General features: G+C 42.6%; 1 protein-coding gene across 1 annotated transcript in view; it reads left to right on the top strand.

Moving 5' to 3' along the window:
* The window catches only part of DENND2C (DENN domain containing 2C), an 82,671-nt gene that overhangs the window by 54,676 nt on the left and 13,042 nt on the right, over nt 1-14,953 (top strand). The window contains exons 7-14 of the mRNA XM_021689976.2: nt 319-363; nt 2,427-2,614; nt 5,565-5,674; nt 7,463-7,532; nt 8,456-8,533; nt 9,097-9,237; nt 10,253-10,401; nt 11,126-11,303. Coding sequence (XP_021545651.1) covers nt 319-363; nt 2,427-2,614; nt 5,565-5,674; nt 7,463-7,532; nt 8,456-8,533; nt 9,097-9,237; nt 10,253-10,401; nt 11,126-11,303 — 959 coding nt within the window. The remainder of the gene's footprint in view (nt 1-318; nt 364-2,426; nt 2,615-5,564; nt 5,675-7,462; nt 7,533-8,455; nt 8,534-9,096; nt 9,238-10,252; nt 10,402-11,125; nt 11,304-14,953) is intronic.

Raw genomic sequence — 14,953 nt, 5'->3', positions numbered from 1 at the left:
ATAAAGACAAGGCAAGGAATGTAGAAATAGAATCTACTCTGAACCAGACTTCATAGAATTAAGGATGAGCTGGGAACTGAGGAGGGAGGGAGACGGGGTGTGGGAAGAAGCCAGGTTGGATTAGTTGCTTCTCTGAGCTGTCTGTTCTCTTTCGTGACTGCCCGACCCTGTTGTAACTAAGTAGTCTGGAGGAAGGCTCAGCATCCTTAATACTCCTGACTCCAAGTCTCCAGGTCCATGCAGGCTTTACACTGTCCTCACCCCCATGGACTTGCTCCTGTTGGACAATACAACTAGGAACTCTCTCTCTCTTTCCAGGTGAAACCAGTGGGAACGAAAGTGATGCTGAGTATCTGCCAAAGAGTGAGTGAGTCAATGGGGCTGCTCCCTTTCTCGTGATGCTTATGGTTATGGGTGGAGTGGCACCTTCCTTTGTGATTGAGCATGTTTTTCCCACGTTAAACTTTATTTTGTAGGCGATTTCTTCATGGTAAGGACCTGTTGAGATTTGGGGAACTACACAGTACGCCATCAGATGTTTGACAGAGTTAAAAAGTTCCCATGTTGGAATGAGACAGTCTGGTTCTTAAGATGGAATGTTCTAGGGGAGCGGTGGGGCTGCATGTTCAGACATATATGCAGTAGCTTCCCAGAGCCAAAAGAGAGTATGTGAATCATCCTCTGAGACAAATACCATTAAATATCTGATTTTCCATAGTCACTCACGTGTACTTATTTAACTTCGATATCTCTGACATTGAGACAGGAAACATCAATCTGTTTCTTATTCAGAGGCATTTATTTATATTTCAAATTATTGTGCCATTTACTTTCTGTTAGAATATAGAATCTGCCATGCATTTTTGGCTGTATTTGTTCAAGCACTTTGTGGCGCTCTGTAGCCTTCATCTAATGGATTTTCACAGCAAATTATAAGTTCCTGTTTAACTGACCGACATATTGAGGCATGGGAAAAGTCAGAGACATGAATTATCAAAGCTGAGTACCAGGCAGTTCCAAGTCTGATACTCTGATCTTATGATTAATAGTCATGTGCTCTCTCCATTGGCCTGAATTGCTTCAGGTGTTTGATTCAGTAGCCTGACTGAAGCTGAAACTTAAGTCATCATCAGGTTCAGCTTGGATGCGTAAAGATGACGAATTTAAAGTTATTACTACTGAGAAACAGGACCTAAAATTTTCTTGACTTGAACTGAGACCTTCGGAGTCAGTAAAGTTTTGCCTAGAGCACTACATGTACTGGATAATTCCAGGGAGCCGTTCTGAGATGAATTTTTAAGTGTTCTTAATATTTGATCTGTAGTGTAATTTCTTTGGGGGCAGAATGCATCCTATCTCAAAAGAAAAGCAAACAATTAGAGGATGTGTCTTTTAATCACGGCTCAGAATGACGCATAATCAAATCTCTGGGACACTTAGACTATTTCTTCTGCAACTACTGCATTTCCCCTAAAGGAGACTACCCCAAATTGTTCACAATTTAGAGATATGTGAGAATAAAGGCTAGGGGACTCCTGGGTGGCTCAGTTGTTAAGTGTCTGCCTTAGGCTCGGGTCGTGATCCCAGGGTCCTGGGATCGAGCCCCGCATCGGGCTCCCTGCTCAGCGGGAAGCCTGCTTCTCACTCTCCCATTCCCCCTGCTTGTGCCCTCTCCCGCTGTGTCTCTCTCTGTCAAATAAATAAATAAAATCTTAAAAAAAAAAAAGGGAATAAAGGCTAAATGCTATCCAGTTTTGAGTGGAATTGCTCATATTGTTTAAGTATTTAGTATGCTTCCGTAATTTCATTCTTTTGTGAAATAGTCCGTTAATAGATGTCTTCTGTTGCTTCATTTTTTCCCTCTTCATTTAGCACCATATCTTGATATAAGCGTATGTCCATTATTAGCAATATATGCCAAGGAGAGAAGGGAAAAAAGGACAGTTTCTTTAATGTGAGGAGAGTTTTTGTTTTAATTATATCAGGCTCATCCCTTATGTACTTAGACTCTATTGGACTCAGTTCTTTTATCAAATCTCCCTCCCCCACAAACACACACACACACACACACACAGATGTGTGTGTGATTTCATGGTCCCAACAATGGCGTCTGCTGTCAGGCCGGTGCTTTCACCTGACATTTTCCACGTAACCCGGTGTTACGTCATGAAAGATGGGACAGCATAGGAATATGTGTTGGGACATACATAGAGTATGGGTTGGGACATGGACTGTCAGTGCCACCACAGGGCCCCTGGGCGCTTGTGAGAATCTGCCCTTGTCCCCCGAGGATGTCAGAGCCCTCCCAGGCCTGTCCGTGTGGCCGGCACCGGTTAGGCAGCATGCAGTCAGCAGTGACTGACAGAGGTCGCCAGAGGGAAGACGGGGCCGCCACGGAGAAACAGCGCTCCCTGGTTTCATTGCAGATCGCCACAAGCGATTAGCACAACTGCAACAGTCTTCCAAGAGGAATCCTCACTACCAGACCTTGGAGAGGGATCTCATTGAATTACAGGAGCAGCAGCTCTTTGAACTTTTTGTGGTGGTGTCTCTACAGAAGAAACCATCAGAAATAAGCTACATTCCCCAAGTCATACAGCAGTTCCCTAGCAAGGTAGGTGTGAGGAGACCAAGAGGCATTCGGGAATATTCTTGCGTCTCTGTGTGTATTTGATTTCCTCTCTTCTTTTTATTGTGATCTGAAGCAGCTTTTACCACTACTGTACCTCTTGTGGGATCTGGTAGGTGAGTCTAATGACATCTCCTGTCAGGCCTGAGCTACAAACAAGGGCAAAAAAAAAAAAAGCTCATTATCCAAGCTGGTTTTTTATTATTTGCTCTGCTGTTTACTAAGCGCCCTTTAGCAAGTTGCAAAGCCTCAGTTTTCTCATTCTTAATGAGGAGCACGATAAATATGGCAGAATAGGGTAGCCGTTTAGAGCATGGACTCTAGGCCAACAATGCACCTGCCACTGATTAGCTCTGTGACCCTGAGCCATTCCTAACTGCTCTGTGCCGTGGTTTCTTCATTTGTAAAATGAAGATAATCATCATAGTGTCTGTGCCACGGAGTTGTAGTGAGGATTAAATGAGCCGTATAAGGCACTTAGAATAGTGTCTAGCATATAGTCAGCACTATCGAATGTTATCTGTTATTAGTGAGGGTTTAATGAGATAACGTATGTAAAGTGCTTAATGCAGTTCCTGGCACATAGTAAGCACTTGATAAATGGTATCCATTAGTAACAATATTCTTTGGTTTTTTTTTTCCTACCTTATGCCTCAGGGAGCATAATATTAAATAGCAAATAGAAATCCCACTAGAGGGCGCCTGGGTGGCTCAGTTGGTTAAGCGACTGCCTTCGGCTCAGGTCATGATCCTGGAGTCCCTGGATCGAGTCCCCCATCAGGCTCCCTGCTTGGCAGGGAGTCTGCTTCTCCCTCTGACCCTCCCGACCCTCCCCCCTCTCATGCTCTCTGTCTCTCATTCTCTCTCTCAAATAAATAAAATCTTAAAAAAAAAAAAAAGAAATCCCACTAGAAGTTGAGAGACCCTAGAAGAAAAGAAAAATTTTTGTATTTTATTTTGTATTTAATTTTTCCTGCTTTTTGAACAAGGGCTCCACAGTTTGTCTTGCACTCTGCTCTGCGGATGACGTAGCTGGCCTTGGTAAGGAGTGGCCCTTTTGCATAGGGACATTCACTCACGCTCCATCTTACTGCTTGGACCACTTCTGTCATTTATGTTATCTGCTCAGCTGCTTTAGGACTTGGGGTTTAGACCCTGAGATACATGTGTCACCAAAAAGAGCTAGTGAAGCACGACTGTATTGGAATGGAATCTAAGAGAGATTTCCTGTGTGGCCTTTCATTTTAAAAAAAGGGCTCAACAACATTCCTACTGTAAATAAGTCAGTGTTTAACTTCTTATAAAATTCTTCAATGTAGCCTGAGAGCACAGTATCACAACACTGAGCCATACAAGTCATAATAATGTAATCCAGATAGTCTTGAGGAATCAGATTTCCCGTAAAGAGGAGCTCAGTTTTTTCCCTATTTTCAATTGGTCTTACATTTGCAGAGAGAAAGCTTGAGGTTGAACCTGTTTTCAACAAAGCCTGAATTAAGAGACTCAGAACCAGCTAAGGACCCAGTCGACTCTGGCAGGGATTCAGGAATGTTTCTAAGCCAAGTTACTCAGCATCTTTGTGCATTAGGCTCCTATAAGTTAAGGCGGGAAAGAGCTGATCAAGTCTCTCTTCATTGTGTTGTGGAGAATCTTAGATGAAGATGATTGTCTGGCATTTAACAATATAAAAATAGGGGCACCTGGGTGGCTCCGTCGTTAAGCGTCTGCCTTCGGCTCAGGTCATGATCCCAGGGTCCTGGGATCGAGCCCTGCATCGGGCTCCCTGCTCGGCAGGACGCCTGCTTCTCCCTCTCCCACTCTCCCTGTGTTCCCTCTCTCGCTATGTCTCTCTCTGTCAAATAAATAAATAAAATCTTAAATATATATATATAAAAATAACAGAATATGAGACAACTAAAATTTTGTTAGAATGCTTTTCCAGGGGTGCCTGGGTGGCTCCATTGGTCACACGTCTGCCTTCGGCTCAGGTCATGATCCCGGGGTCTTGGGATCGAGCCCCACATCGGGCTCCCTGCTCCGCATGGAGTCTGCTTCTCCCTCTGCCTCCCCCTCCCCCTGCTTGTGGCTCTCTCTCTCTCTCTCTCTGTCGAATAAATAAATAAATACATTTTTTAAAGAAATGAATGCTTTTCCATTTCTGAAGAGCTTAATATTCAAGTGACACAGAATGGCTTCATGTTCTTTTTAGAAATTAAAGGATACATTATATTAGTTACATGAAAGTAATATGATTATTAGACTTATTATCTGCTTGTTTTAGTACTAATTTTTAAAGGTCTCTTGGTATAACTAATTTTAGATTGTTCTTTGACGTACAATATCGGACTTGCACAGAAGGGTCTTCCATGCTAAAATTTTATAGGAAGTTGCAAACCAGTAATTAGTTAGAAAAGATTATATGCTAAGGGAAATGATTCTATATGGGGTAGATTTTAAAAATAGTATCTTTTCTAAATAACATTCACCTGCCCTTTCAGAACATCTTTGATTAATATTGATCAGAGGGTATCTGGAGCTATCTGGGTTTTTGCTATCAGCATATTATAGAATCGATTTTTATTTGATGTCCTGTGATTCATAGAAATATCGTGTTTGCCCTAGTATGTGAATCCTGAATTAAGATTCTATCTCTAGACTAGAAACTATTTTCAGTCACCTCTTGCATCAGATTATAAGATCCCCACAAGTAACCATTTCTATGTAAAAATCAGATTCTTTATTCTTAGTAACTCTGTTCTCTGTGCATCTTCAGTGATTATTGGTCTTGGCCTTCCTGTCGAGTTAAACAACAAAAAACCATGGTGAGATGACTACCTAGGCTTATCAGAGACCTCTTTTCCCGAGACTAGGCTGTTTGTATTTCTGGTCTCCACTTACATAGAATATTTGTCACCTAACACATTATCTTTTTCAGGGTGATCATGGCTTTAAGCAGTCCAAAGACACTGAAGAGAGGCTCAAAGTTATCCCCAAATTTTGTTTTCCCGACTCAAAGGACTGGGTGCCAACCTCAGAACTCAAGAGGTAAATAGGTTCCTTTGTCTGATTTCTATTTGTTGGAACTGCAGAAGTAGAATCAGAATGTTTATGAAAAGGGTAGAGCCAGCAGTTAAAGTTACGTGGACACTGTGGCAGGTCAAGGATGCTGTGGGAGGAAAGGAAGAAACGGAATTAGAACATTTCCTGTGTGAGTACAAAAAAGAAAAACACGGAATAGTTTCAGTGTCAAAGGGAAAACAAGTTGGAGAATCTGTAGTTTACCAGTTCTGTGGGCGGGGGAAACGTTCCATTTCACATACAGTCAGAAATGCCACCAAGCGGACAGAACAAGGAAAGAAGACTTGAGCTTTGGGACTCTCCTTAGAGGGAGGTAGAACAGAGCAGTGTCTGCACCTTGTTTGTCCTTCAAGTGGACGGAAGCCCAGGTGGTACGTTCCCCTGCAGATCTTGTACAAAGGGAGGCTCCAGATTGGGAGGTGTGAGTGTACTGAGAAGGGAAGAGCAAAAATTTCTTCCTGGGGGGGCGCCTGGGTGGCTCAGTTGGTTGAGCGACTGACTGCCTTCGGCTCAGGTCATGATCCTGGAGTCCCGGGATCGGGTCCCGCATCGGGCTCCCTGCTCGGCAGGGAGCCTGCTTCTCCCTCTGACCCGCCTCCCTCTCGTGCTCTCTCTCATTCTCTCTCTCGCAAATAAAATTAAAAAAAAAAAAAAAATTTCTTCCTGGGATCTCCAGGGAACCGTGTTCAGTCAATAAACAGTCCTCATCTCTGAATCCTGCTTGTCAGTAGATACCCGCTTTGTTCAGAACTGTGATTAAAAATATTGACCGGGCTATTTAGACTGAACAGCGTGACTCTGGGAAGCACGTCACATGCAGGTGCCCTGCTGGCACACGGCCTCCCCTGTGGCCTGAGCGGCTGCTCTGCCTTCCACATCACGTCGCCTCCCATCTGAGCTGCAGTGCCCCCTAACCGGTTGGGCCTGATGGCCTCTGTCCTCTCTGAGCCGTCAGTCCTGACGCTCTCCTGCTGTCGCATGCGCTGCTCACGGCACAGGCGCCTCGTTTCACACCAGCCTGGCTGCTCCACAGCTGGCTTTCCTCCCCAGCCAGTTATGTGGGGTTTTCTGGAACATTCGGAAAATACAGAGGAGTAAATAGAAAGCAGAAATTATAAGTCACTGGCATTCTGGTACTCAGAGATAGTAACTCAGTATTTTAGCGTACTTTCCATCTTTATTTTTGCCCATATGGAGACATATGTATTCACTTTTCAGATTTAGATTCCTTTGATTATTAATGAATTTCTTCCTCCGGTCTTCTTTTTGAAAATTACCTATGCAGAGCTTTTGCCCGTGTTTCCAGCAAGGAGTGGGTAATTTTCCTATTAGCTTTTTTACGTCAAAGATGTAATCCTTGGCCTCTCCCTGTGCCGTAGGACCCCTCAGAACTAAATGGAAGAACTTGGAAGGGAAAAGGAGCTTATCCAAGCTTACCTAAATGTTAGACTAAGTTGGATATTCACTAAAAGGAAGGTAGGCTTGACTAACAGCTAGACTGGGTGACTAAGAATGTAAAAGCACGTGGCGGCATCAGCATGTCTCCTGTACGTACACTCTCACCCGCGTGCCAGGCAAGACGTTCTCAGGCCTGGACATTCTCCCTCGGGAGGAAGGTGACTCGCAATCAATGTAGTATTAATGCCCCCTCTCACATCGCAAAATGACTGTCGGACAGTAATTTTCAGTTGTCTGTTCCATGAAGAATGTCATAAGCGGCTGTTTAGATCTCAAACCATTGACTCTTTTTTTCAGTGAAACATTCTCCTTTGTCTTAACTGGTGAAGATGGGAGCCGGTGGTTTGGTTACTGTAAGAAGCTCTTGGTAAGTACCGGACTTGTGCTACAGGTCGGGTTGGTCAAGTCAGACTAGGAACTTCAGAAAGCCTATTTCTGGATGAGTTTGAGGGTTGCTTAATGATCCGTGTATTAAAGAAGCTATGTTGGGCGCCTGGGTGGCTCAGACGGTTAAGCGTCTGCCTTCGGCTCAGGTCATGATCCCAGGGTCCTGGGATCGAGGCCCGCATTGGGCTCCCTGCTCCTTGGGAGCCTGCTTCTCCCTCTGCTTCTCTCTCTCTCTCTCTGTCTCTCATGAATAAATAAATAAAATCTTTAAAAAAAAAAAAAAAGCTATGTTGGGGCACCTGGGTGGCTCAGTTGTTAAGCGTCTACCTTTGGCTCAGGTCATGATTCTAGGGTCCTGGGATCCAGCCCCTCGTTGGGCTCCCTGCTCAGCGGGGAGCCTGCTCCTCCCTCTCCCTCTGACCAGCCACCCCTACTCATGCTCCTGCTCTCTCTTTCTCTATCTCAAATAAATAAATAAAATCTTTTTTAAAAAGCTATGTTAGCTTTTAAATAGTAACAGCAAGCTTAGAGTTAGCCACAGTGTTCAGAATAAGAGGGGTACGGACTTTATTTATTTGTCTGTTTGCCTCTTTTTTATTTGTTTGTAATAGATGAAGAAACAAAATGACAGAGTGGCTAAATATCAGTCTGGGTCTGTTTGAGGGATGGACTACCGTGTGCCAATCGCGGGAGCTCTGAGTTACTTTCTTCTTGCTTAAATGCCTCCACTAAAGCTGGAATAAATTGTGCTATCATATTTTAGCGTTTTCCCATCTTTTGGTGTTCAGTGAGGATGAGAACCTTGGTTTCTAGTCTGTACTGAAGGCCACTAAGAGAGTATTAATAGTTCCAATGAACAGACTTGTGCTGCATCATGGTTGGCTTTGATGTTTTTTCTTTTAGCCGGAAGGCAGAGGGAAGCGACTCCCTGAGGTCTACTGCATGGTCAGTCGCCTCGGCTGCTTCAACCTCTTTTCCAAGGTGAGTGCAGCATGAGCCCTGGGGAAGGTGCTGTGCTTTCTGGGATCTGAGTAAGTTTTCATCTCTGATGATGTCACTAGGCAATGTTTAGTGACGTAGACTCTAACATACTACTTTAGGATGGGTTCTCAGCAGGAGATTAGAGCCGTAGGTTTGAGGGTTTACATTCACGTCTCTAATCCAGACGCTGTTGTCATGCCATCCTCGTTTTGGTTTGCCAAACCTCCCAGCTTCAAGGAGAACATGGCCGGAAGCTCGTCTTGTCTCCTGCCTTTCCCAGACCCCACACAACAAGATATAATTGTCAGTGTCACCTTCTCTGCCCTTACCTGAGTCAGATGAAAGGGGCTCCTCTTCTAAAAATGAGTTGATTTATTTGAGTAACTTTTCTTGGGGATGTCAAGATACCCCCAAGAGATATGATGCCTTTAATGAACGTTTGTTTGTTGCAGAAGCTTATCTGTCCTAAAATCTTTTGGTGTGATTTTCAAGTTTGCGCATCATGTTTGGCAGTTCCTTATGTTTTTGAGTCCCTAAAAAAATAACATCCGTTGCATGTGCAGATTCTGGACGAAGTAGAAAAGAGAAGAGAGATGTCTCCAGCCCTGGTTTACCCATTCATGCGAAGTGTCATGGAAGCTCCTTTCCCAGCTCCTGGACGCACCATCACAGTTAAGAGCTACCTCCCTGGGGCTGGCGATGGGGTAAGTTAGCTCATTTTGAAAAGGTCTGATAGACACCAAAAAGCATGCCTTACACTAATAGGCAAAGTTTCCAGAAGCCTCACGGCATAATTTTCCCTTTTCCGTAAACTGTGCAGAATATATTTTGGTACCACAAAACACTGGAGAAATGTCCAGTTGATCTGTGAGATAGTTGAGCCTAGACCCAGGAGCCAGAGGTTTTTGGTCTCTCATTGATTGAGCCCCTCCCTAATAATTTCAGTGTGATAAATGAAGATTATACATGCTATTGTCAGGTGGGATAAAATATTTTTTTTGAAGATTTTATTTATTTTTTTGAGAGAGCACAAACGGGGAGCAACAGACAGAGGGAGAGGGAGAAGCAGACTCCCCGCTGAGCAGGAAGCCTGACATGGGGCTCGATCCCCGGACCCTGAGATCATGATCTGAGCCAAAGGCAGACGCTTAACCAAGTGAGCCACCCAGGCACCCTGGGATAAAAAATTTTATCAGAAATTTACAGCGTGGAAACAAGGTATTAGGGGACACCTGGCTGACTCCGTAAGTAGAGCATGCCACTCTTGATCTTGAGGTGATGAGTTCAAGGCCCACGGTGGGTGTAGAGATTACTTAAGAAAATAAAATCTTGGGGCACCTGGGTGGCTCCGTCGGTAAGCGTCTGCCTTCGGCTCAGGTCATGATCTCAGGGTCCTGGGATCGAGCCCCGCCTCGGGCTCCCTGCTCAGCGGGAAGCCTGCTTCTCCCTCTCCCACTCCCCCTGCTTGTGTTCCTGCTCTTGCTGTCAAATAAACAAATAAATAAAATCTTTAAAAAAAAAAGAAAATAAAATCTTTAAAAAAATCATATTCATAATAAGATATTAGGTCTTGGGATTAGTGGAGGCAGCTTCACAAGCTCTGTAGCAAAACCTCTATCCTGAATTTAACCTGTAAAAGAATGACGGGATCCACTGATGATGTCGTTAGGGATGTTTTCCAGTCTGAACTCCCCTGATTCAAATTCTTTAATTTTTCAGTCCATTGAACTCTGCCGACCACTGGATTCCCGATTGGAACATGTTGACTTTGAATGTCTCTTTAAGTGCCTGAGTGTGTGCCATCTCATCCAGGTCTGTGCCTCCCTCCTGTTGGAACGGAGGGTAATCTTTGTTGCCAAAAGCCTAAGGTGAGAAATGTGTAGAATATGTCACTTCCTACTGGTATTTTACTTGTTCTCACTATTTTAAAATTTGGGCATATTCAAAAACTGTAGATCTCAGTTACCTAAGGCCATAGTGACATGGACAATTCCAAATGGTAAATAATCCAAAAGCTGTTTGCATTAGGCTAGAGCAGTGACTTTGAGATTGCAATTGGTTTATCTTTCTAAATGTGTTTTACTTAAACTGTTGTTCAAAATTCATGTTGCTGAAAACAATTCAGATTGCTGGAATGAATAAGTCATGGGAATAAAAGGTACAGCATAGGGAATATAGTCAATGATAGTGTAATAGCGTTGTGTGGTGACAGAAGGTAGCTGCCCTTGTGAGCATAGCATAATGTACAGAGACTTTGAATCATGATGTTCACACCTGAAAATAATATAACGTGCATCAACTATACTCAAGAGTTTTTTTTAAAAGTTGGTACTGCTTTTCTGAGTACACACTAATTTTTAGCAACCATAAATTATGGGAAAAAGCTGGTTAAGACTAAAATTTTTCAGTAAATTAAGTTAAAAATTTAAACAAACTGTTAAAAATTAATGAGTGATCACAGCATCGTTGATATGTGATCACTGATCACTAAGCAGCGTCAGTTTGTAATTCTGTAACATAATATCTGGACCATTCTGCATGTGTCGCATGTGTCGCTCAGTATGTGACACCATTGGCTTTCTTCTCTACTAGCACCCTGTCCAAATGTGGCCATGCTGTGGTCGCCACATTGTATCCATTCACCTGGCAGCATACCTACATTCCAGTCCTCCCAGCGTCTATGATTGACATCGTGTGCTCACCCACCCCATTCCTTATTGGAATCCTGTCTTGCTCCTTACCACAGCTCCAGGACCTACCCATTGAAGAGGTAAGATGGGAGAAATAGTACCTATGGAAAGGACAGGGCACTGACAAAGGAAAACAAATCACCTTAAAGAATGATGGAGCTGGGGGCGCCCGGGTGGCTTAGTCAGTTAAGCTTGTCTGCCTTTAGCTCAGGTCATGATCTCAGGGTCCTGGGATCAAGTCCTGTATGGGGCTCCCCGCTCAGCGAGGAGTCTAATTCTCCCTCTCCCTCTCCTTCTGTGATCTCTCTCAAAGAAATAAAATCTCTAGGAATGCATCCATTTCTTCCAGGTTATCTAATTTGCTGGCATAGAGTTGCTCATAATATGTTCTTATAATTGTTTGTATTTCTTTGGTGTTGGTTGTGATCTCTCCTCTTTCATTCATGATTTTGTTGATTTGGGTCATTTCTCTTTTCTTTTTGATAGTCTGGCCAGGGGTTTATCAATCTTGTTAATTCTTTCAAAGAACCAGCTCCTAGTTTCATTGATCTGTTCTACTGTTCTTTTAGTTTCTATTTCATTGATTTCTGCTCTGATCTTTATGATTTCTCTTCTCCTGCTGGGTTTAGGCTTTATTTGCTGTTCTTTCTCCAGCTCCTTTAGGTGTAGGGTTAGGTTGTGTACTTGAGACCTTTCTTGTTTCTTGAGAAAGGCTTGTATTGCTATATACTTTCCTCTTAGGACTGCCTTTGCTGCATCCCAGAGATTTTGAATAGTTGTGTTTTCATTTTCATTGGTTTCCATGTATTTTTTTAATTCTTCTTTAATTTCCTGGTTTACCCATTCTTTCTTCAGTAGGATGCTCTTTAGCCTCCATGTATTTGAGTTCTTTCCGACTTTCCTCTTGTGATTGAGTTCTAGTTTCAAAGCATTGTGGTCTGAAAATAGGCAGGGAATGATCCCAATCTTTTGGTACCGGTTGAGACCTGATTTATGACCTAGGATGTGATCGATTCTGGAGAATATTCCATGGGGACTAGAGAAGAATGTGTATTCCGTTGCTTTGGGATGGAATGTTCTGAATATGTCTGTGAAGTCCATTTGGTCCAGTGTGTCATTTAAAGTCTTTATTTCCTTGTTGATCTTTTGCTTAGACGATCTGTCCATTTCAGTGAGGGGGGTGTTAAAGTCCCCCACTATTATTGTATTGGTGTCAATGTGTTTCTTTGCTTTTGTTATTAATTGCCTTATATAATTGTCTGCTCCCATGTTAGGGGCATAGATATTTACAATTGTTAGATCTTCTTGTTGGATAGACCCTTTAGGTAGGATATTTGCAAATGACATATCAGATAAAGGGCTAGTATCCAAAATCTATAAAGAACTCATCAAACTCAACACCCAAAGAACAAAGAATCCAATCAAGAAATGGGCAGAAGACATGAACAGACATTTTTCCAAAGAAGACATCCAAATGGCCAACAGACACATGAAAAAGTGCTCAATATCGCTCGGCATCAGGGAAATCCAAATCAAAACCTCAATGAGATACCACCTCACACCAGTCAGAATGGCTAAAATTAACAAGTCAGGAAACGACAGATGTTGGCGGGGATGCGGAGAAAGGGGAACCCTCCTACACTGTTGGTGGGAATGCAAGCTGGTGCAACCACTCTGGAAAACAGTGTGGAGGTTCCTCAAAAAGTTGAAAATAGAGCTACCATACAATCCAGCAATTGCACTACTGGGTATTTACCCCAAAGATACAAAAGTCGGGATCTGAAAGGGTACGTGCACCCCAATGTTTATAGCAGCAATGTCCACAATAGCCAAACTGTGGAAAGAGCCAAGATGTCCATCGACAGATGAATGGATAAAGAAGATGTGGTGTATATATATATACAATGGAATATTATGCAGCCATCAAAAGGAATGAGATCTTGCCATTTGCAACGACGTGGATGGAACTGGAGGGTATTATGTTGAGCGAAATAAGTCAAACAGAGAAAGACATGTATCATATGATCTCACTGATATGAGGAATTCTTAATCGCAGGAAACAAACTGAGGGTTGCTGGAGTGGGGGGTGGGATGGGAGGGATGGGGTGACTGGGTGATAGACACTGGGGAGGGTATGTGCTCTGGTAAGAGCTGTGAATTGTGCAAGACTGTTGAATCTCAGATCTGTACCTCTGAAACAAATAATGCAATATATGTTAAGAAAAAAAAAAAGAAGAAGAAGAAGAAGAAGGTAGCAGGAGGGGAAGAATGAAGTGGGGGAAATTGGAGGGGTAGATGAACCATGAGAGACGATGGACTCTGAAAAACAAACTGAGGGTTCTAGAGGGGAGGGGGGTGGGAGGATGGTTTAGCCGGGTGGTGGGTATTGAGGAGGGCACATTCTGCATGGAGCACTGGGTGTTATGCACAATGAATCATGGAACACTACATCTAAAACTAATGATGTAATGTATGGGGATTAACATAAGAATAAAAAAAATAAAATAAAATAGGAAATAAAATCTTTAAAAAAAAAGAATGATGGAGCTGTCATTAATATTAATACATAATTATTATCAATATATTATGCTATCATATTTTTGTATTGATTTATTAAAGTGAGAAAAATTCTGTAGTACACGTGAATCCAAAGTTGTATCTTAGTTACAGTAGTGTGCCATGGGCTCATTGTTGTGTTACTCCGAAGGGTAGGTCTTTTTGTTCGTTTTAAGTCAAACACAAGAACTCCTCTGGGTTAACTTAAAAAATTGTTTCAGGGGTGCCTAGGTGGCTCAGTTGGTTAAGCGTCTGACTCTTGGTATTCTCGTTGTGATTTAATTTGCATTCCTGATTACTCTTGGGGGTGAGCATCTTTCTATGTTTATTGGCCATTTGAATATCATCTCTTAAAAATTCATTATCTGGGGCACCTGGGTGGCTCAGTCGGTTAAGCGTCTGCCTTCGGCTCAGGTCATGATCCTGGAGTCCCGGGATCGAGTCCCACATCGGACTCCCTGCTCAGTGGGGAGTCTGCTTCTCCCTCTGACCCTCCCCCCTCTCATGCTCTCTCTCTCTCAAATAAATAAATAAAAATCTTTAAAATATAAAAAAAAATTCATTATCTTTCTCCTGGATTATTTACCCTCATTGATTTGTAAGAGGTATTTTTATATTCTGGATGTCAGCCTCTTTGTGGCATTTCTTTTTATTCTCCAAAATGGTGTTTTTTAATGCACAGAAGTTCTTCATTTTAAGGTAGTCATAATTATCAGTCTTTTCCTTTATGGTTAGTGTGTGGGTTTATTTTATTTAATTTTACTTTATTTTATTTTATTTTATTTTATTTTTGTGAACTGTTTATGTTTTTCTTTATATTAACTTCATGGAGATATCCTCCTATATCATCTCCTGGAAACTTTGGTAGCTTTATTATTATTTTTTTTAAAGATTTTATTTATTTATTTGACAGAGAGGGAACAGAAGCAGGGGGAGTGGGAGAGGGAGAAGCAGGCCTCCCGCAGAGCAGGGAGCCCGAAGCGGGACTCGATCCCAGGACTCCGGGATCATGACCTGAGCTGAAAGCGGTCGCTTAACCAACTGAGCCACCCAGGCCCCCGGTAGCTTTATTATTATGCCTTTAATTTTTTATTCTGAATCCCGGGACCTGATTTTTTTTTTTTTTTTGTATACGATAGGAGGTAGGGGTCAGTTTATTTTTTTTAATATGGAT

This window comes from Neomonachus schauinslandi, chromosome 4, assembly GCF_002201575.2.
Source record: "Neomonachus schauinslandi chromosome 4, ASM220157v2, whole genome shotgun sequence".
NCBI lineage: Eukaryota > Metazoa > Chordata > Mammalia > Carnivora > Phocidae > Neomonachus > Neomonachus schauinslandi.
Note: the sequence above shows the minus strand (reverse complement) of the source record. Positions and strands in the feature narration are given on the sequence as shown.